General features: G+C 43.3%; 1 protein-coding gene across 1 annotated transcript in view; it reads left to right on the top strand.

Annotated features, from left to right (window-relative positions):
• adgrl1a (adhesion G protein-coupled receptor L1a) overlaps positions 1–15,816 on the top strand; it is a 57,836-nt gene extending 42,020 nt beyond the window's left edge. Inside the window, exons 16-25 of the mRNA XM_030057422.1 lie at positions 542–751; positions 1,495–1,715; positions 1,993–2,059; positions 2,214–2,305; positions 2,495–2,663; positions 4,215–4,343; positions 7,398–7,494; positions 9,587–9,709; positions 13,259–13,276; positions 13,420–15,816. Of these exons, the coding sequence (XP_029913282.1) occupies positions 542–751; positions 1,495–1,715; positions 1,993–2,059; positions 2,214–2,305; positions 2,495–2,663; positions 4,215–4,343; positions 7,398–7,494; positions 9,587–9,709; positions 13,259–13,276; positions 13,420–14,333 (2,040 nt within the window). The 3' untranslated portion in view covers positions 14,334–15,816. The remainder of the gene's footprint in view (positions 1–541; positions 752–1,494; positions 1,716–1,992; positions 2,060–2,213; positions 2,306–2,494; positions 2,664–4,214; positions 4,344–7,397; positions 7,495–9,586; positions 9,710–13,258; positions 13,277–13,419) is intronic.
• Positions 15,817–20,623: the final 4,807 nt, after the last annotated feature.

Below are 20,623 nucleotides of genomic sequence, written 5' to 3'. Positions count from 1 at the left end.
ATGCAGACAGCCACTCATGCGAGCATTAATGTTTGTGCACACACACACACACACACACACATTAATTTACCCTCTCAGTCTGACTTGCTCTTTGTTTTGAATTTTCTCTTTCCTTCCCTCACTCCGACATTCAGAGAGGCACACACTTACAAATTCATGTCCTGCTACTGCAGCTGACATTCACATGAATTTGAATGTCATGTATTTTTTCAAGGCGTCTTGTCTCTTGTCTCTACACTTTAGCTCCGTGCATATATTTACAAATATTAAATGAAGCAGTCTTGCTCTTTCTCTCCTTTCGGTTCCCTCCCTCTCACTCCCTCTCATTCATCTATCCCCTGTATTGTTCCTCCCCTCTATCCCTCTCCTTCTCTTTACTCCTTGTCTCCCGTCCCTCTGTCGCCCCTACACCGTGTGCCGATCATTTCCTCCTCTGTTTTTCTGATTCCCCCTTATCTCCTTGGACCTTGATCCTCTTCTTCTTCCCGTTCCCCTCCACACGTGAACCTCCCACTCCTACCCTGCGCTGCAAATGTCTCAGTACCCGGGACGAATGCATGAGCTGATCCTGTTTGTGATCACCTGGGTGGGGATTGTCATCTCCCTCGTGTGTCTGGCCATCTGCATCTCCACCTTTTGCTTCTTGCGGGGCCTGCAGACTGACCGCAACACAATCCACAAGAACCTCTGCATCAACCTCTTCATCGCCGAGCTGCTCTTCCTCATCGGCATTGACAAGACACAGTACCATGTGAGTTTGTAGCCGGATGCTGGTCTAATATTTGCCCAGGGCAGTATGAGTTTCTTGTGTATGAACAGTGTTGCTCATTTCAGAGGAAATATAATTACTTATTACCGCATGGGAGCGGTAATTTAATATGATACTACTTATATTACTTTACTCTTACACCCCCAAAACGGATGACTGCATCGTCTCCAACAAAAGAACTCACTTGTCTCGCCTTTGCACTTCCCTATGAATGATCAGGGAGACAAAGTAGCATTTATGTCCAATGTTTTTACTATCCATTAATGGCGAAGATCAAAAATGCTTTCACACAAAGGCAGTTACATTTTTTTCTGGCTATTTCAGATCTAAGCTAATTGAGTGTGTGCCCACATTAACAGAGAGGACAGCGAGCAATTCTGATGAAAAAGAATCAGTGGATTGGGTACTCCATGGATGTAATTCGAATATGTGTTACTTAAAACTAAGATTTGTAGGGTGTCATAACAAAGGTAATGGCTTATTTTATTGAATGGTAACTTTAAAATTACTGCTGCAATTGAAGCAGTGTTGTGGTGCACAAGCAATAATTTTAATACATTACCATTCAATACTTCACATAAAGCCAGCTTTTCATTTCTCCTCTGTGGATGTACACAACTGCTGGCCGATAGTGACTCTGTTCTCTCCTCCTTCACCCTACTCCTCTATTTTCCTTCTTCTTCCTCCTCCTCTCTTTCTTCTTTTTCCACGGCTCCTGTCGTCAGATCGCCTGTCCCATCTTTGCCGGGCTTCTGCATTTCTTCTTCTTGGCTGCCTTCTCCTGGATGTGTCTGGAGGGCGTGCAACTCTATCTCATGCTGGTGGAGGTGTTTGAGAGCGAGTACTCCCGCAAAAAGTACTACTATCTGTGCGGCTACTGCTTCCCCGCACTGGTGGTGGGCATCTCCGCGGCCATAGACTACAGGAGCTATGGGACCAAGAAAGCGTACGTGTGAAGCCAGGCCTTTTGCACCTGCAGATTGAGAAGTAGGATTATGCTATTCCCCCAGCAGGAAATGTAATATGCGGTGCTGTGTGAGCCGCTCGCGCACCTCCCCGCGGACTGGCTTTCTCTACACACTTAGCCAAAGCCTGATGATTAGCCTCCATAAGATAATCCACTGAGACGGGGGAATAGTGTGTGCGTGCATGCGTGTAACTGTGTTTGTGCGTGTGTGTGTGCATGTGTAACTCTCTTGTTCTTGTTCTCTGTGCCTTTCCAGATGCTGGCTGCGAGTGGATAACTATTTCATCTGGAGCTTCATTGGACCTGTTTCATTTGTTATTATGGTATTAGCCTTACTCTCAGATAGTATTATGCCGCTCGCTTTTTTTTTGCATTATACATGGAACCAAAACTATTTCATCGCACTTGTCTAGTGAGGATTTTTATGACTGCACAGTATGGTGTACGGCAAATTTACTCAGTTTCTCCTCTCCTCAGCTCAACCTTGTTTTCCTCATGATCACTCTACACAAGATGATCCGCAACTCCTCAGCACTCAAACCTGACTCCAGCCGCCTGGATAACATTAAGTGAGTTCACCTTATTGAAGTTAAGGCATTGTCCCACTGTGAATGCAAAGATAAAACAACTGAAAACAAGTTTTTTGAAGCATATTGGGGGATGGTTTCCAAACTTGTTTCAATTTCTATATATGTCAAGTTCCCTTATTTTTAGTCCTATTTGAAACTTGTGAATGTCATTATGTCCTCTCCCCTCAGATCATGGGCTCTGGGAGCCATCACCCTGCTGTTCCTGCTAGGGCTGACATGGGCCTTTGGTCTCCTTTTTATCAATGAGAACACAGTCATTATGGCCTACCTCTTCACCACCTTCAATGCCTTCCAGGGCATGTTCATCTTCATATTCCACTGTGCCCTGCAGAAGAAGGTACTGTTTCATGTTCACCTGGTAATGGAGGAATTATTATATTTAATGAGTGTAATTAAAGAAGGAATAAGCAATTTTTCTTGAAAAAGGTGTTCTTCTTCTATGTATTCCTCTTTGCATTCGAAAACAGCTATTTCAGGGTCCTTTACTGGTTTAAATATATAGCCTTATTGGGGTGGGACATTTGTTATGCTGACACCTATCAGTTTGGGTGCTTGATATGGAAGATGGGAGGCATCCAACACCACAGGCATTCCACACTGTCTCATAAGGGTGCAGATGGACGGCCTTCCCTTTTCTTAACTATAACACACAAGTAGTTCTTACGCTTGATTCATTAGATCAAACACATTGCAGTATAAGATGCATGGCTGAGATATCTTGATGAAAACACAGTGCATTCCACAAGAAAGGTTACTTCATAACAACCAGCACTGACCAAGGACATTTTCTCTTGTCTTTTTTATGCTTTGCCACCGGTAAAGTGCAACAATGACCTTCCATTCATGATTTTCTCTCTCATCTGTCTCCTAATGCAACACGAAACTCACTAGATAACCAGCAATGCACTTAACAATGCTCAGTAAAGGCACAAGTACAAAGCAAGGAAGAACATCTAAACAAAAGTGGCAGCCTCCTAAATAGGGTGACATCCTAACTTATTCTAAGCCCACAAAACAGTTTGATTAGACGAGTATATATTATTTAAAACATATTTGAGAAATTAATACTAATTTTAAGGTTCATTATATGCACAAGTCAGTTATTTCTATTTATTGTAAAGGTCTCTTTTAATAAATCTAAGGCACATCATAATTCTTAAGAATAAAATGCCTCCATTTTGCCAAACATTAAAAGACCAAGTTATTTCAATATAGTTGTCTTGCTCAGGGTCATTGTATACACAATGAGAGAGATAGCACAGCAGTATGGAGTTCTTTACTTTCCATTTGCTGCTTTCACATTCCTTAGTTTGATCTGTTTTTGTGATAAAAAAAAAATAAATAAATACTTACCTTACTTACCACAAATACCACACATATTAACACACTTTAACACTAGAATTGTGCGATCAGTATGTAAAGTAATTGGGCGGTTATTATGAAGCTCCTGATCCATCCAAAGAGAACCTGTAGTGACAGTTGAAGACGCACAGGCATGTCCTTCCTCTTTTTTTTTTTTTTTTTTTTTTTTTAAACTTGGTTGAATTAATTTGAATGTCTTTTGGTCTAAAAATCGCCACCTATTCTTTTAATACAAGAATGAGGAGATGAAATGTTGATGCATGGATGGATGGATGGATGGATGCATGGATGGATGGATGGATAGACAGCTGACAGACCATTTCTCACTTTGGTGGTTTGGAGGTTTAAAGTGATTGCAGTAAGTACATTTTGCTGTAGCTGTGCAGTAAAAGCCTCGGGTGCTCTGATGCGGATGCAGGCTAGTGGATCTAAGTGTATATGTTTATGAGCGGCTTTAAACTCTGACCACTCTGCTGGTGGTGTGTATTTTATTATTTTTTATTTATTTATTTATTTATTTTTGCAGGTCCATAAGGAGTACAGTAAGTGTCTGCGTCACTCCTACTGCTGCAGCCGCACCTCCACCACCAGCTCCCACGGCTCCCTGAAGAACTCGGCCCTGCGAGCCAACAATCGCTACTACAGCGGCAGCCAAGCTCGCCACGCGGCAGCCCACAGACAGGTGAGGACAGGCGGGGAGAGCAGCGCTGAACTTCTCACACACATGACTCACAAATCAATACAGCCTTTCATGCACACCTATTTGATCATTTTAACACACAATTCAGTGTAATATTGAATCCCATTTTTCTTAAATCAAGTGAAAAAGGCCTGCCAGCGGGGTGATGATCTCACTTGTTTGTCAGTGGAAATCAACTTGTTTCACTGGAATGGAACGGCACTTTTCTTGCATCGAGTGACATTACCTTGTTACCAGTTGAATTTTCTGCCTTGTTTTAAAATCTTGTCACCTTAGAAATTGAAATGGTATTGGAAACCAGTGAAACTATCCCACCTCACTGATATATTTTCTGATACACTGCAAAAAAAAAAAAAATGTCACTCTTCACACATGTGTTTATTTAGTGTTAAAATCTTGTTTTTTTCCCATCAAGTGAAAAAAGCGTATAGTGGGGTGAAATAATCCAATTTGTTTCCAGTTGAGTTTCACTTGTTTCATGATTTTTTTTTCTTGAAACAAGTATAAATATGCTGAAACAAGATAGATTAAGGCAGATCAAGAAAATGGCACTTGATTCAAGAAAATCCTGGAAACAAACTGATTATCAAGGCAAACGTGTGAGCTTATCTCATCAATTTTTTTCCCCTTATTTTAACAAAAACTAGATTGTAACACTGACTATGAGACTAAATGATTTAAGTGACTTAAGTGAGTTAAGATAGAGATTATTTTTATGTTGCAGTGCACACATTTTCACCGGTCGATTTTTACAGAACATAAGAATAACAGCAGGGGTTCAATAGGTTCACTGATCAATACCAGTGACTCAGCGATTACTATGCCAGGTGCTGAGATTTCCAGCCTTCAAACCCTTCTGGCCCACACTCCCTGTTTTGGAAACAGCTTCCCCTGCCCCCCACCCCCTTCTCCAACCTTGCATTTCCAATATTTTCAGTGATGGAGGATGGTGCTGCCAGTGAACCCCCAGCATCTCAGTGCAGTTTGATTCTCAAGCCGAAAAAGCAAATTACAAAAAATTTTGCATCACGATATCACCTCATGATATCACTAGACATTTCTGTCGACTCTCTGCTCTAATAGGCTAGCTTCCTCGTCTCTGTTATGATAACGTCAGGATTGTTTTTTTTTTTTTTTTTCCTATCACCATTAATGGCTATAACAAATCTAAAAGCTCCAGTGTATTTACCACAGCCAACTGTCGCAGGCTCCCATTGTTTTCAAAAATACATTAAGAACGGCTCGCAGGGACATACTGCTGCAATGATGAACGCAATCCATTATTTTTAATGAGACAAGCATTATAGTTTCTTTTAACATGATTTTATAATGCCACAATTATTGCAGTAACAATAATTTGAGAAGTAATTCCATTCTGCAAGGACTGAAAGTGAAGAGATCATTACTCGCCTCCTGCTAGATGTTGCCTTCCACGCTGCCTTTGCCTCTTTTTTTTGCCTCTTCACTGCCACCAAAAGGAAGTAACAGTGTTCAGTAATGAAAAAAAAAAAAAAAAAAAAACGAAAGAAAGAAAAAAAAGGAAATAGTCCAATTAAACCTAATGGTTACCTGCACAGTTAAGTCATGGATTGTATTTGTCAAGACAGCAATATGTTTCAGTGAGCTGTTTTTGTCAACGAGAGCCTACACTGCAAAACAATCTCCACCTTAACAAATCAGCCCAGTCTCTATATTTAGTCTTAAAATCTTGTTTGCACAAGGGGAAAAAAAATCCCTCTTATTTTCCAGTGCAGTTTCACTTGTTTTAGCTATTTTTCTTGGAACAAGTATAAATATCTTGAAACAACACAGAATAAGGCAACAAGAAAATGACATTTATTTTAAGAAAAACTCTGGAAAGAAGTTGATTAGCGGTGGAAAAAAATGAGATTATCAAAAGCAAGATTATTTTAAGACTGATTATATGAGGTTAAATGACTTGTTAAGGTGGAGACTTTTTTGCAGTGCATGACATCCAGCAAATGAGGCAAACCTGCAGCCAGTAGGAGCTTCTGACTGTGGTGAATACATGGGTGGGTTTAGACACCTCACAGTCATTAATGGTAACAGGAGAAAAAAAAAGTCAAATCACGCTGGTATTATCCTTAATGCTCCTTTAAAGACAACAAGATTTTAAGACCAAGTACCAGACTAAATGACTTCTTAACCCTGTAAAGCCTGAACTATGAAAAAATTGGCAGAAAATTCCAATTTTTTGAAATCGAACCCTTTATTTAGTACTATAACAATATATATATATATACATATATATATATATATATATATATATATATATATATATATATATATGTATATTTATTTTATTTATTTATTTATTTTTTTCAAAAAATCCTTTCTGGTGTATGATAAATGATGTGTACTTGAAGTGCCAATGGTATGGTCCAGGGTGAACAGGGGAAGTGCTCAAAGGTATACAACAGTATTTTGGTCAAGTATTGATTAAACTGAAAACGAAAAAGGGAATTGAAAATGTGTATCATATATGATACAAGTGGCTTTATAGGGTTAATCAAGGATAGACACAACGTACACTGACACAATGCACAACACATTCACAAACACACGCTGGCAAGTGCACAACTGCACACACAAACGCACTCGCATAAACGTAGTCGCAAATGTACGGCACAAACATGAACTGCTGCCGCGCGCACTGACAGCTTTCCACACAATCAACAAACAAAGTATGCCACAATGTAAGGAGAGGCTTCCAGATAACAACGGTATCGGCGAGTGTAATCATGTCTTCTGCATCTCGAGTCTATTAGCTCCCCTCAAGTTAACATGACTTAGCTGCGTGCGCCGCTCTTCTATATGCCTCTATCTCTTTGTCTGTTGTGTTTGCCTATTTGTTCTTGGCGGATTAGAGTGAGCCCCACAGTTTTGATTACGGTAGCCCCACTGAGTAACAAAGTCTACCCGCCGCGTTTCTATATTTAACTTGTTGTCTGTTTGCTGCCACTCACTGCGCCCTGCTCTTTCTTCCAGAGTCGAATCCGCAGGATGTGGAATGACACGGTTCGGAAGCAGACGGAATCTTCTTTCATGGCAGGAGATATCAACAGCACCCCGACACTCAACCGCGGTGAGCCCTCCCTATTACTGCTCTGCTGCCCCCCTGCCGCTGGCTGCTGAGTTATACACCCAGCGCATGTGTGCGTGCGCATGCATCTGCGTGCACACACCCAGATGCACAGAGACTCGTGCACATGCAGGAAACACGCCTTCTTTTCCTGCATGCGGAGACACACGTGCTAACCTGTGCTCTCTACACAGCACATCAAGGGAAAGTTATATAAAAGCAGAAGAATTGAAGTTGAGTCAGTGATTGTTTTTTTTGTGTGTGTGTGTGTGTGTGTGTGTGTATCAGCGGTGGGTCGTAGCCTCAGCAACTGGTGGTGTCACTACAGAGACATTTTGATGAGAGAGGTTGGCTGAGGTTGGGTTTGTGTGTGTGTATGTGTGTGTGTGTGTGTGTGTGTGTGTGTGTATGGGTGGGGGAGGGTAGCTGATGATGACAAAGAGGCAGTTGCTAAATCAGCCGTCACTCTCTATGCTAATTTCATCCATTTTGTTTTTAATGAACTGATTAGCGTGTGAGCGAACAGGGGGTAATTATTCTAATTGAGGAGAGTGACAGGAGCTAGGTAGGGGGTGAACAAGAGGGGTGCTCGGAGTGAGCTGGTGGCTGAGAGGGGTGTGTGTGTGTGTGTGTGTGTGCGCGTGTGTGTCTGTGTCTGTGATTGGGCGGGTCGGTTTCCTGGGCCTTTCATCAAGATAGAGCAATCACTAAGCCTGGAAGAGCACAATGTAGATCATACTATACGGCGCTGTCAAACACAAACAACTGTGCCTCTGAAGCTTTTATTTTCCTGCGCTTTTGAGAAAAGTTTGTCAGTTGGCAGAAAGTGAAAGACAAAGGAGAGAGAGAGAGAGAGACGGAGGCAGAGAGAGAGAGAAAGACGGAAAAAGGCACTATCATGGAGGAATAATTAAATAGGCCAAATCTGGTGGAGAGACGCGCTGTCGTTATCATTGGCATCTCTTATCTCTTTGATTTCCCCACTTCACTTCTTTATGAAGCACGGTCTCTTCCAGAAGATAGTGATGTGTCCAGAAGACGAGGCACATGCTGCACACACTCACACAAACACACACACACATGCACACATGCACGCACGTATCCACACAGGCTCCCACGATTCCCCTTGCCCTACTTTCTCTCTCCCCACTTAAATCTAGTTCCTTTAATTTTCTGCAGGATATTCCTATGAGGTACACGCAGACAGCTAATCCTAAGTAATTTGGTGGTGTTTGTGTGTGGATAAAAAAAAAAATAACGTTTCAGGCAAGAGGAAGAGAGAGACAGAGGCTGAGTCAAGCAACGGCAGAACAAGGCAAAAGCTGGAGCGAGAGCGATTGTGAGGCATGCCAGAGAGATGGACAGGGGAAGTTTTAGAAGTAGAAAATGGATAAATAAATAGCTGTGTGTTAGTCATAAAAAATCTTTTGGAGAATTCCCTTCACCCTGTCTGTATGTGATGAACGGTGGGCGTGAGACCTGAAGGTTGCACTTGGCCTCGGACCACTCTCCGTCATGCTGTCCTATTTTTAATTTCATGGCATTTCTGTTCGAGTTGCCTGGGGCTGGAGCCATACATGGACATTATACAACATTCTCAATGTGCCATTTCTTTGAATTATATTTGTCTTGTGGTGGCATTCACATTTCACTGTGAAATGAACTGTGTTTCAATGGCTGCACCCCTAGACTACATAATGGTATGCATTACTGTTCCCCCCATCTGACTACATTGTGAGAGGCAAAGGGGAAAAAAATTGAATGGCTGTGCTCCAAACAGCACCTTTCCCCCTGCAATTGTATTTTTACTCAAAGGTTACAATCAGGAGGTATAAACATTCAGGAGAACACTGTGAAATGCATTACACCATAAAGCATTGGCGTAGCAAAAATAACCCCATCTGAATAAACAGTAAATATTTGTATGATTCCAAATGTTATTACCAAGTTTGGAAACCTGAATTTCAAAATGTTACACCTATTGTGCCCGATGTTTTTGCTTGTGATTGTTTTGCATATGTTGCACTCAAAGAGAAAACCAGAGACTTTTTTTTTATGATGGATGTTCACAGTTTATGATGTTTGTGTCTTGCAGCAACCATGGGCAACCACCTCCTGGCGAACCCAGTATTACAGACTCGCACCGGTACCTCTCCGTACAACACTCTGCTGGCTGAGAGCTTCACTCCGCCCTCACCTGGGGTTTTCAACTCCACCGGTGAGCTTCTCTTAATCACATGTGTCTCTGCTGGGGATGAACGCTGTGGTTTTCAGAGGCTGATACTGATATATGATATATAGTACTACTGCACATTGCTACTCCAGCAGAAGTATGGTTACTTTGCTGATATTTTTAAGAAGAAGCAGAGGTGCATGGTAGCTCACGTAGCTCACAAGGTTCAAATTAGATTCTTTCAAAGGTGCATTCTGCAAAACTGTTGAGGGTTTGATTGAAATGTGGAATAAACATGTAATTATGATGTTTGAATCTACATGGGTCTCATCACCAGGCCAGCTCAGTGGTATTATTCCTTCTCTTTCCACACTTATTCTACAATTTTTGCCAGTTGAGTCGAACCGGTCCTCACTTCTCACTTCTTGAAGCAGATTCCTCTTCTTCTGTTTTTTTTTTTTTTTTTTTTTTATAATTATTTTTATTGCTTTCATCGAGAGATAATACATATACCAGCATACTGTATACTTTTGTACTCAAAACACAATACAGTTCCTACCAGTAACAGTATTTCTCTACTCCACAGGGTCTTAGACCACACTCATACTCATACTCATACTCATACATACACACATCTACACATCTACCCACTTAACATAGTAAGTATCTTCCTATCCCATAGGTTAGCCCATACATATACCCCCACACATATCCCCATACTCTCCACACTTCCTCTCATCCACATACCATTCAGTTCCACAAATACTATTCAACCTTCCCCAGACACACATACACAATTACATACATACTTCCACACACACTTGGTTCCCATTCTTTAGTCATCATATCCAGTCTTTATTCTTTAGCCAATATGTTTACAAGGCTTCATAGATGTCCTGCCATACTTTGTGAAATTTTTGTTCCGGTCTTCATACATTGATTTTTCTATGTTTAAATAATATTTCATTAGTCCCTTCCATTCTTGTAGTGATGGGGCCTGTGTATCCTTCCAGTACTTTAAAATTATTTTTTTTTATATACCAAAGAGGAGAAAAGGGCCTTTCCGTCCTATAGGGTATTTCAGATTGTCTGATTCCTCTTCTCATCTTTGCTGATTGATTGTTCAAGTTACACAATCTGTCACCGATCATTTGTTCGCTGTAATGAACATGATTTAAAATGTGGTGAAAATATACTTAAGTAAAAGTAAAATTGCTGACTTTAAAAATACTTACTTAATACTTAACTGACTAATTGATACCAAAACCGATACCAATATGAATTTTTGTAAGAACATAGTGCTGCTGTTTGTTTAGCCTCTGCCTCTCATACTTTGTCATATGGTGCTTTTGTCTTAATCGACAAGTTAGCTAATAGTAGACAGATGGATGAACCAATCACCTGCTATGTATTTCTAGAAAATGCCGGTTAGATATTTTGACGCTGTTGTAGGATCACAACTGGCACTTTCATACAATATTTACATATATTTACATGCAAAACAGTACATTTATTCATTGATTTATCTATTTAAAGATTATTTTTTGGGCATTTCTGCTTTATAGTCACAGTGGATAGAGACAGGAAAGACAGGGCAAGAGAGGGGGAGAGAGTGGAGGGGATGACATGCAGCAAAACATCTGGGCCAAATTCGAGCTGAGGCTGCTGCAGCTTAGCCTTACTGTTACATGGGGGGCAGTCTGCATACTGTAGCCTTTAAAACCAGGGAACGACAACCTTTATGCCATATCATGATATTACATTGTCCAAAATCCCAAAGTCTTACATGATGATACCTGTATAATATTGATATATTGTGTAGCCCTACTGTGAACTGAACAGTACCCAGGTTTGTGAAGTAGGCCTAAGAAATTAAATCAGAGTATGGCTGTGTAAGGCTAAAATTTTGCAGTAAAAATGTTTTTCAAATCAATATCAATATTGCATTTTAAAGCTGATAACAGTCGAAACTGATAGTCTGCGAATATCTCAGTCCATCCCCAGTCTGTATGTACTGTACACCCCTGTGAGCATGTGAATATACATGTTTGTGTCTACATAATCAGCCTGCTGTCTCTCTGGCTGATATCCTGCATCAGTCGTTTGACACCGTATAGGAATGCCGGGGTGTTGGAGTGCTCTCATGTGCGTGTGTGTGAGCTTGAGTGTTTGTTGTTTTTTCAGACCATGTAGCTGTCAGACTGATTCACTAGACTGAGCAGAACAGAGCCAAGCAGTGCCTACAGCCTAACCAGCCATCTGGTCAGATCTCTAATCTCGCCGTCTTCATGAGAATAGCCACAAATTGATTAGAAGTTTAGCTGCATCTGTGACTGCCAGAAATTTTGAGGACAGTTCTCTCGTTCCCTGGCGAAAAATTAGTCAGTTTAAATCATGACGGCCGTACAAAGGCATCAGACAGCTCAGTGGCCAGGGACTGCCCATCTGGATAGGGGCTGTTCAGGTTTTTCGCTTAGTCTATGAGCCTGTGTGTGTGTGTGTGTGTGTGTGTGTGTGTGTGTGTGTGTGTGTGTGTGTGCTGGCGTCCATCTCAGGGCAAGTTTTGCTTTTTTTCCAAGTTCTAAATGCCCTGGTAGTTGTTTTTTTTTTTTTTTCTCAGTGCTGCACTCGCCACTCTCCTCTCTGTGTGTCTATAAGTGCTAAATTAGACATGTTCTGGTAATAGCTCCGCTACAGTACCAATATTCACTCAGTAAGGGAGAGCCACGAATGTGTGTGGCTGCACACCGACTGAGTGTGTGCCAGCAGAGTATCAGGCCTGGTGTCTGAGGACTGAAATTTAAGGCGGTGTTTCTGTTAAATATTTTAAAGTCTTTCTGCACAATGCGTCAAGCCTGACGGCCACAAGCCCGGCAGCCGGGACATTTTTAGAAAAGAGTGGGAGAGGAAGTAGAGAGAGTACTTCATTAGAATGTCTAATTACACCCACCACCACCACCACTGAAGAAGAACGTTGATTTAAATTATACTACACATTAAATTTTTAAAATGCACACGCTTATCACTTTTTTGGGCGTCTGTGGCTTCAGCTTTGCCGGGTAAAGGCAATTTGGGAGGAAAATGACAACATCTTTGGCGTGTTTAGGGTGCATCGTAAAATAAACATTACTGCTACTGTATGAGGTTGTGCATGAATTATGTATACCACACAGGACTTACTGACAGTAGTAAATAAATACCCAGAGTATTTTCTGTGGCTTAGGTGTAAATGGTGGTGGGATATGGTGTCAAAGATACAAGACATAGGTGTGAGTCTGCATACAGCGGAGTTCATTTGCTTTAATATGACTGTGTGTGTGTGTATGTGTGTGTGTGTGTCTAGTGGCTGTAGTGTGTGGGTGTGTGAGAGAGACAGACAAAGGAAGGCGGGGTGAGGGCATTCATTTTTTTTTTTTTTTTTTTTTTTTTAATTTTCTTAGAGGTGAGTAAGTTAGTGACCATCAGTAAACTTTTTAAAATGAAAGTAAACATGAGTACCTTGATGTAATTAAATGCAGTACAATCAAAGAGCATGCTGACTGACCAGTGTGTTTCCTTTCATTCACTCTACATGGCCTCCGCTCTGATGCGCAGGAACCTTCCGTGACCCAAGTAAGTACATCAGTTCACTCACCTATACCAGCTTTTATTTTACCAGGCGTAATTCTACTTTTCCCACTGGCATTTGAGCCTGACCTTATGATAATGATGCCAGAGCCCTTTGTCTTGTTTATTCTTGTGTTGTTTGTGTCTAGAGAGCACACTATCTAAGGCACGTGACCCCTGTGGGATGGAGACTCTGCCCCTGAATGGAAACTTCAACAACAGCTACTCTCTGCGCAGTGGGCCGGGTGGTGGCGGCAGCTGTGACTTCTTGGGCAGCGGGGGTGGAGACAGCCCCCCTCCTCTGCTCAATCCCCGCGGCTCCGAGACTCTGGGAGGTGGAGGCATACGAAGAAACCTCTCTGATGCGGCGGCCTTCGAGAAGATGATCATCTCTGAGCTTGTGCACAACAACTTGAGGGGCAGTGGTGCCGGAGTTGGAGGAGGAAGTGGAGGAGGTGGCGCAGACAGGGTATGCGGCAGCCTAGCAAGGGGTCGTCCACATGGTGGGGTTGGGCGGGGGGCGGCGGGAGTCGGGCCGGAGCCGTCAATGAGCATGGATGAAGATGACGACTTCCTTAGGGAGAGAGAGGGTCGCCAGCGCACGCCACAGGATGTAGAGCTGCTTTATAAAGCCTTGGAGGAGCCCCTGCTGCTGCAGCGTGCCCAGTCGGTCCTCTACCAGAGTGATCCGGAGGAGTCGGAGAGCTACACAGCCGACCTCACCGAGAGCCTGGGCCACAGCGGCCACAGTGCTGGCGGGCAAGGAGGCAGCGGAGCACCTGACTCCCCCGCCCGGGACTCCCTGTACACCAGCATCACCAACCTGCGAGACTCACCATACCCGGACAGCAGTCCCGAGCCCCTGGAGGTGGTGCCCCGCTCGGCCCAGCCCCCTGAGGAGCTGTACTACAGCTCCGGGAGGCCCGCCCTGGGCTCCCGCGGAGCCCCCATGCAGACCTTCTACCAGGCCCCACCCCGCAGACCAAGTGGGGAGGGACACCCTGCCCAGGAGCCTGCCCACAGCGAGGGAGATGGACAGATGCAGCTGGTCACCAGCCTGTGACTGGAGCCTGGAGGATGAGGGTGGGGACCCATGTGATGAGAGAGCCAGAGCAGCCTCCTAGCCCGCTCTCGCACTCGCTTCTCTCCACTTCCTGCTTGTTTGGTTGCCTTTCTTTCTCTCAATTTTTATTTATCTGACAGATGAGCACACAGAGTGACCTTCAGGGGGAGTTGTGGCTGACTCCACAGAAGTAGCCACTGTCTTTGACCTTCCCCTGTCGTATGGAGATGAGTGATGGGTGGTTTTCTCCAGAGCATTCATCCACTCTCTCCGACCCTGGTACTCCCCAATCCCCTTGGTACCCTAAGGCCAAGTCCAGCACTCTGAATGTACCTATCCACCCCCTTTACCTTCAGATATTCAAAACTTTAAAACTTTGGTAAAGTTTTTATGTAATTTCTCTTCAGACCTGCCTCCGGAGATGGGAATATCATTTTATAATTCCTCTATTCTCTCTTCTCCTCTATATTTACATTTCCCATTCTTACCCTCCATAGGTCTTTTTTTGAGTCATCATCCAATAGGAGTAGTTAGCTGTGGAGACAGGGAATATAATACACCATTATACCCTAAAAAAGTCTAACAGAAAGCTCTTCAGTGTTGCCAAAAATACCTTTTTTTAAGCCAGAACAAAAACTGGAACATTCACCAGGCACATGCACACACTCACTCGCACTCACTCGCTCGCACACTCACACACTCGCGCACACATACACACACACACACACACACACACACACACACACACACACACACACACACACATACAGTAACACACACTCACTCATACAGAAGTGCTCATTACTGAACATCAAAAATGAAAACAGCACTCCATCCAAGTAAAAAGGGAGCAAGAACTATTGTTCCAAGCAGGCAGTGGGAGCTGCTTCAGTGTAGTTGCCTTCATTTTCTCTTGCTGTGAACCAACGACGATGTACAGAAGTGGAGTAGAGGCAGAGACGGAGACTGAGGAGGTGCTGAGCCGCCCCTCCAGAGCTGGAGAATATTATTGTCAGCCTACACCCAGAAGACTGGCCAATCCTCTCTACTCTTCTCCCTCTCTGGTTGTTTTCTTAAGGCATTTGAAAAATAAATGACTGCCTCACTATCTTTGGAAGAGAGTATCTATCTTGTTGACTTTGTGTCTGCATCCTCTTGGGGCTGTGAGAGCGGACTGGCGTTGCCCCCTCCGTACTGTGCTATTACAGTAGATCCTAGCCAGTGGAAGTGGACATGTTTCCTGTATGTGGTTGTGACAAACACACTGTAAATGTTGCAATCGAATTGGCCGGCCGATTGGTCTAACTCTGTACATAGGAACCACACACAGCGAAATGACTTTATTCCTACTATGTAAATAGAGAAACCAGACGATCAAAAGCAACAAAAAAAGTAACAAATACTATGAAAAATGACTTCTTGTACTGCAACAAACTGACAAAAGAAAAAATAAAATGTTTTGGAGTTTGTGACCTGAATGATACACTCTATCTCTCTCCCCATTATTCTTCCTCTCGCTCTCTCGCCCTCCTGTGCCCCAGCGCTGTGCCATTCTGTGAGATTCCTCAAAGCGATCCAATGCAGAGAGAAAAAGAGAGAGAGAGAGAAGAGTGTGATGTGTAATAGATTTTATTTATACAAATTGAAAAAAAAAAATGAAGCCCTGGCGCAATTTTTATGTAATATAATCCATTACATGTTGTTAATGTTGGACCTTTGACATTCCCATGGTGGAAGTGCTCAAGGCAGGGGAGGGGGCTGGGGAGTAGGAGAGAGGGGAAAAGGAGGGGCTGGAGCAAGCGGGATGGAAGTCGTCAAATGTCATACTGTGCCTCATGGGCACTGCTAAGCATTGTGGGTGAGGGACAGCAGCCATAACATCAGTTGGTTGGCTAATGTATTATTTGGAAGATGTCAGATATAACCAGATAACATACTTTTAACATGGGTTTTAGCATGTATGATAACGTTTGTTTTGCTATAAGAGAATATTGCATTTTGCTGTTTCTAAAAGATAGTTTCAGCATTATTCCAGAGCCTAATGTGACAATTCATTCATTTTCTGTGTGCATATATGTGTGCGTGCGTGTGTGTGTGTGCAGGGGGGAGGGACGCGTGCAGGGGTGAGTGTGTGTTTGTGTACTCTAGTGTGCAGCACGCACGCGTGTGTGTGTGTATGTTTGCCAATGCACCAGACTTTTGTAAGTGCACGCACTTTTTGAGAGGTTTTTTTGAGATGAAGGGGATGCTCAGCTCAGAGAGCTCCCATTTCATCTGTACCACAAATGAAAGTTGCTGGGACTGCTCTTACTGTGGCGTTCAGGTACAAGGAGGAGGACAGGAGAAATCAGACCGTCTTGGGAGACGCGAGCTAACCACACACTATCAAAGGTACAAGCAGGTTTGACCGATCAGGAGAAACACGTTTCCAATATGTCACCTTATGCAAGCGATACCTACATTTGAGAAATTAGCTGTCAAGAGAGAGCAGCACATGAGGCTCCTTTCATTCAGCTGAAATCTGTAGTGACCTTTAAGAAAAAAAAAAAAACGGAGAGTTTGCCTTTTACGCTTTATTTATTGCTATTTGTGATGCTTTATTTATAAATTTGTATGTATGTTTTTTTGAATATTTATTCATACCTTGATTTATTCATGACTTTTTTTTTATTATTATTATTTTACTATCTCCCCTGTAAACCTGCGCAGAGTGAAGGAGTGCAATGTGGATGGGACGTGAGCAGGAAATAGATTCTCCAGCATCCACTGCAGTGTGACATTTGGCTAGGGCTCGACTGTCCCACTTCTAAGAGAACCCAAAGGACAGCATTTAGTTGTGGCTCTTGGGGCTGAGAGAGAAAGAGAGCGAGAGAGAGAGGGGGTCAAAGAGGGATAGAGGAAAAGGGAATACAAGGATTTGTCACCATTTATTCTTGGTATTCAAATTACTTGTGTCGGGATATTATATGGGCCACGCAGCGCCTTGAGGCACGGAAAAGGCCCGAGTATCATCACTTGAGGCGTAGGGGGAGCATGTGCAATACTCGTTTAATGGTACATGAATTGGTTTTGCAGTGGATGGTTGCGCTGAACCTGAGAGATGGGTTGTGTTTACAAGATGATAATATGCACATGTATTCTGCTCTGCTGCAGTTCTGGAAAATGTGAAGCACTGATCCTGTGACTGCGTGCTGGGACGCTGAGGCGGGACTGACTGGTCAACTAAGGACACGTGAATGTATTTTGACAAAGCGGGACTGGAGATTACACAGTTCACTCCAGGGCGGTAGTGTTAATGGGAGACACAGGCAGCCATCATCATCATCATCATCATTCTTATCACTCTGATCATCATCAACTCCATCCCTCCCTCATTGTATCTGACATAATGTGCTGATGTTGATCTCTAGTGCTCAGCTGGGAGGCATCTCAGGGGAAAACTCTGTTTACACAGACACTCCCCAGGAGAGGAGGAATGTGCGTCACCTTGGGCCTTCCTCTCTCACTTTCCCTTCCTCCCACTCCCCCTTTCTCTCCCTCTCGCACTCCTCCATTCTCCCTCTCACGCTCCCTCCCTCCCTCCCTCTCGCCAATCTAATCCACATTTTAATATCAATCTCAATGGACTCCATTAGTGCAGCACTTCTTGGAGAGTGTTAATTTGTTTTGTCAAAAGCTTTGTTTATCCCAGATTAATATCTCAATAAACAGAGCAGCACTGTACTGTGGTAATGATAGTGATTATACAGTAGAAGGTCCACAGCCCACGCTGTAGGACGGAGCCTCCCACAGTGGGAGTTTCTCCACCATTCAAAGCCCTCCAAACCTCTGATTACAATAATAACGCTGTGGGTACTAATTTACTGCAGTGAACTCGCCCTCTCCCCCTTTCTTCACCTCTCTCACTTCCTTTCTCACTCTCTTTTTCTCTGTCTTCAAACGCTTACACAGTTCCCATTCCGTACTGGTGGCCAGAGCATGCGTGCACCGTGCTGCTGTTAGCTAGGTGGGAAGTTGTTTAGAAGGTGGGATGCCCAGCCCTTCACTCAGTGCTGCCTCGCCCCTGCAGCTTAGTGTCAGTGGAGAGTGAGCTGTGGCATCGTGCAGTCTGTCATTAAACAGCAGAGCTCCCAGCGGGCCTACAGTCTGTTGACCTGCCATTGACCCTCTCACATAGAAGCCTTTTTTTTCCCAGGGATTTGTATGGCCCACATCACATGCGGTGAGAAAACGTGCTAGTGGTGTGTCAGTTCTCCAGCAGCGGCGGGGCAGAGGGTCATCATGTCTGCAGAGATTGGCCCTAGAGGAGGCAGAGTGGGGACAACATCAGCTGGGATGTCACAGATGTCACAAATTCGTAGCCAGAGGCGACAAGAGAGGAAGGGGGGCGGGAGGAGGGATGGTAGTGGTGGTGATGGTATGTGTGTGTGTGTGTGTGTGTGTTTGTGTGGGGTGGGTGAGACTGTGCAGGATAGGATCAGGAGATAAGGAGATGGATGCACTGTTTTGTTTCAGATGCCTTACTGTTGGCGACTAGCAGTCCAGAGGTTATCGCATTGTGGTCCAAACTGATCAAGCTGGCACATCAGATCTACTCCAGTCCTTTCACAAAGCCACTGCTGCAGTGAAACACAAACCTCCACGTGCAGGGGGAGGAAAGAGGGTGTGATTGTCATTTGGTCTAATGGATGCTTTCTTTAAAAAACAAAAACAACAAAAAAAAAAAAAACAATGTGAAAATAAATCAACTGCCGCATCAGCTAAACAAAGGGAGATTTTTAGAGTTAAATAAAAAGGGTGCAACAGGATTTTCCTGTAGAGATTTTTAAAACACAAATGTAAACAATGATAAAGTAGTACTATTTTGTTATTGGTCTCTTGTTACGTGTCCACATAACTACTGTACCGTACCTATATCATAGTTTTAAGAATACGTAGGGGTATGGCATAAACCTGGTGAGGAGGATTGTGCTGTTTCTCTTTTGTGTTGAATAACTATCCATGGAGCTGCGCCAGCAGTCCGGGCCAGCGGCCATCTTTGATGCACAGGGTGGGACCAACAACAGAGGGGCTTTTGGGTACAATGGGCTCACCAAAACACCAGGCCTGTGAGAGTCCCATTCTACACAGAGAGCCCCTGGTCCAAAACCAAATCAAAACATATCTTCTCACTCACAGACATACTCAACACACATCTTCAACCAGGTTAGGTAGTTTTTATCCGCAGTGTATTGTGAAGTGGACCCACGAACAACAGGAGCAGGCTGAAATCGACTCACCCTCCCTCTGAAGACATGCTATTTTCTATTTCTTCATTACCCGCTGCTTGGTCCACTGTCTCTGAGAATGGGAGGGAGCTGAACTGTGCCTGCACATGTGTGTCAAACAGGACATCACACTTGTACCGATGTCCATGTGAAACACACTCCCATGGTGGCTCATACATTGTCAAGTGCTGGCCAGAAAACCTAGCCCCATCACGCTCTGTGTCCGTCATCAGAAGTAGAATAGCCAGGCTATGGCACAGGTGCAGAGGCTATTCTTGAGTATCACGTCCAGGCTGTACTGTTTTAGCTCAGTATAGTAGAGCCTGGTCAGACAGTATTGGACATCATAAAGGCTTAAATGCTGTATATGGGAATGAACTATTGGGTACAAGAGGTTATAAATGGCAGGCCATAGCCATTAGTAGTAACAGTGAGTACTGACATTGTGCCATGTGGGGTTCTACGTACAACACCATTTCCAGTACTTTCTGTGATTTTTCTATGAAATGGTTAACTTATCATGTACTGCTGAGACATTTATATACAGGTTAATCTAAAACCTTGATTCTGTTTCTATTTTCTTTGAGGAATGATGTTTGATTGTTTGATTTTTTTTTGTTTGTTTTTTGTTTTCTTTCTCACGGTGATTGCTTTGACAGCTGTCTGGGCCAAAGGGGATGATTTTCTGTGATTGTTTGCGTCATCGCAGGTCAGAGCGACCTTGTATCAGCACATATTAATAAAAAACTATTCAAAATTCAGAGTTCATGCTTCAGGGTTTCTCTGGGATTGTCTTGAGGGGGCTCAATTGTAGCTCATGTGTGGGTTTGTGTGTCAAGTGATGTACAGTGCAGCGTGTGCTTTTGCATGTGCCGGTGTGATAAAAGCGTAACAGCCCACGGAAATTAGTGTTAATCCTTTTGTGGTGGCATATGCATATAAACTTCAGTATGCCTAGCTCATGTTTCAAACTGGAAATGAAAAGATGTCTTTAAGCACTAATAGATTGGTTATGATTTATTC

The sequence above is a fragment of the Myripristis murdjan genome, chromosome 8, assembly GCF_902150065.1.
Source record: "Myripristis murdjan chromosome 8, fMyrMur1.1, whole genome shotgun sequence".
In the NCBI taxonomy this organism is placed as follows: domain Eukaryota; kingdom Metazoa; phylum Chordata; class Actinopteri; order Holocentriformes; family Holocentridae; genus Myripristis; species Myripristis murdjan.
Note: the sequence above shows the minus strand (reverse complement) of the source record. Positions and strands in the feature narration are given on the sequence as shown.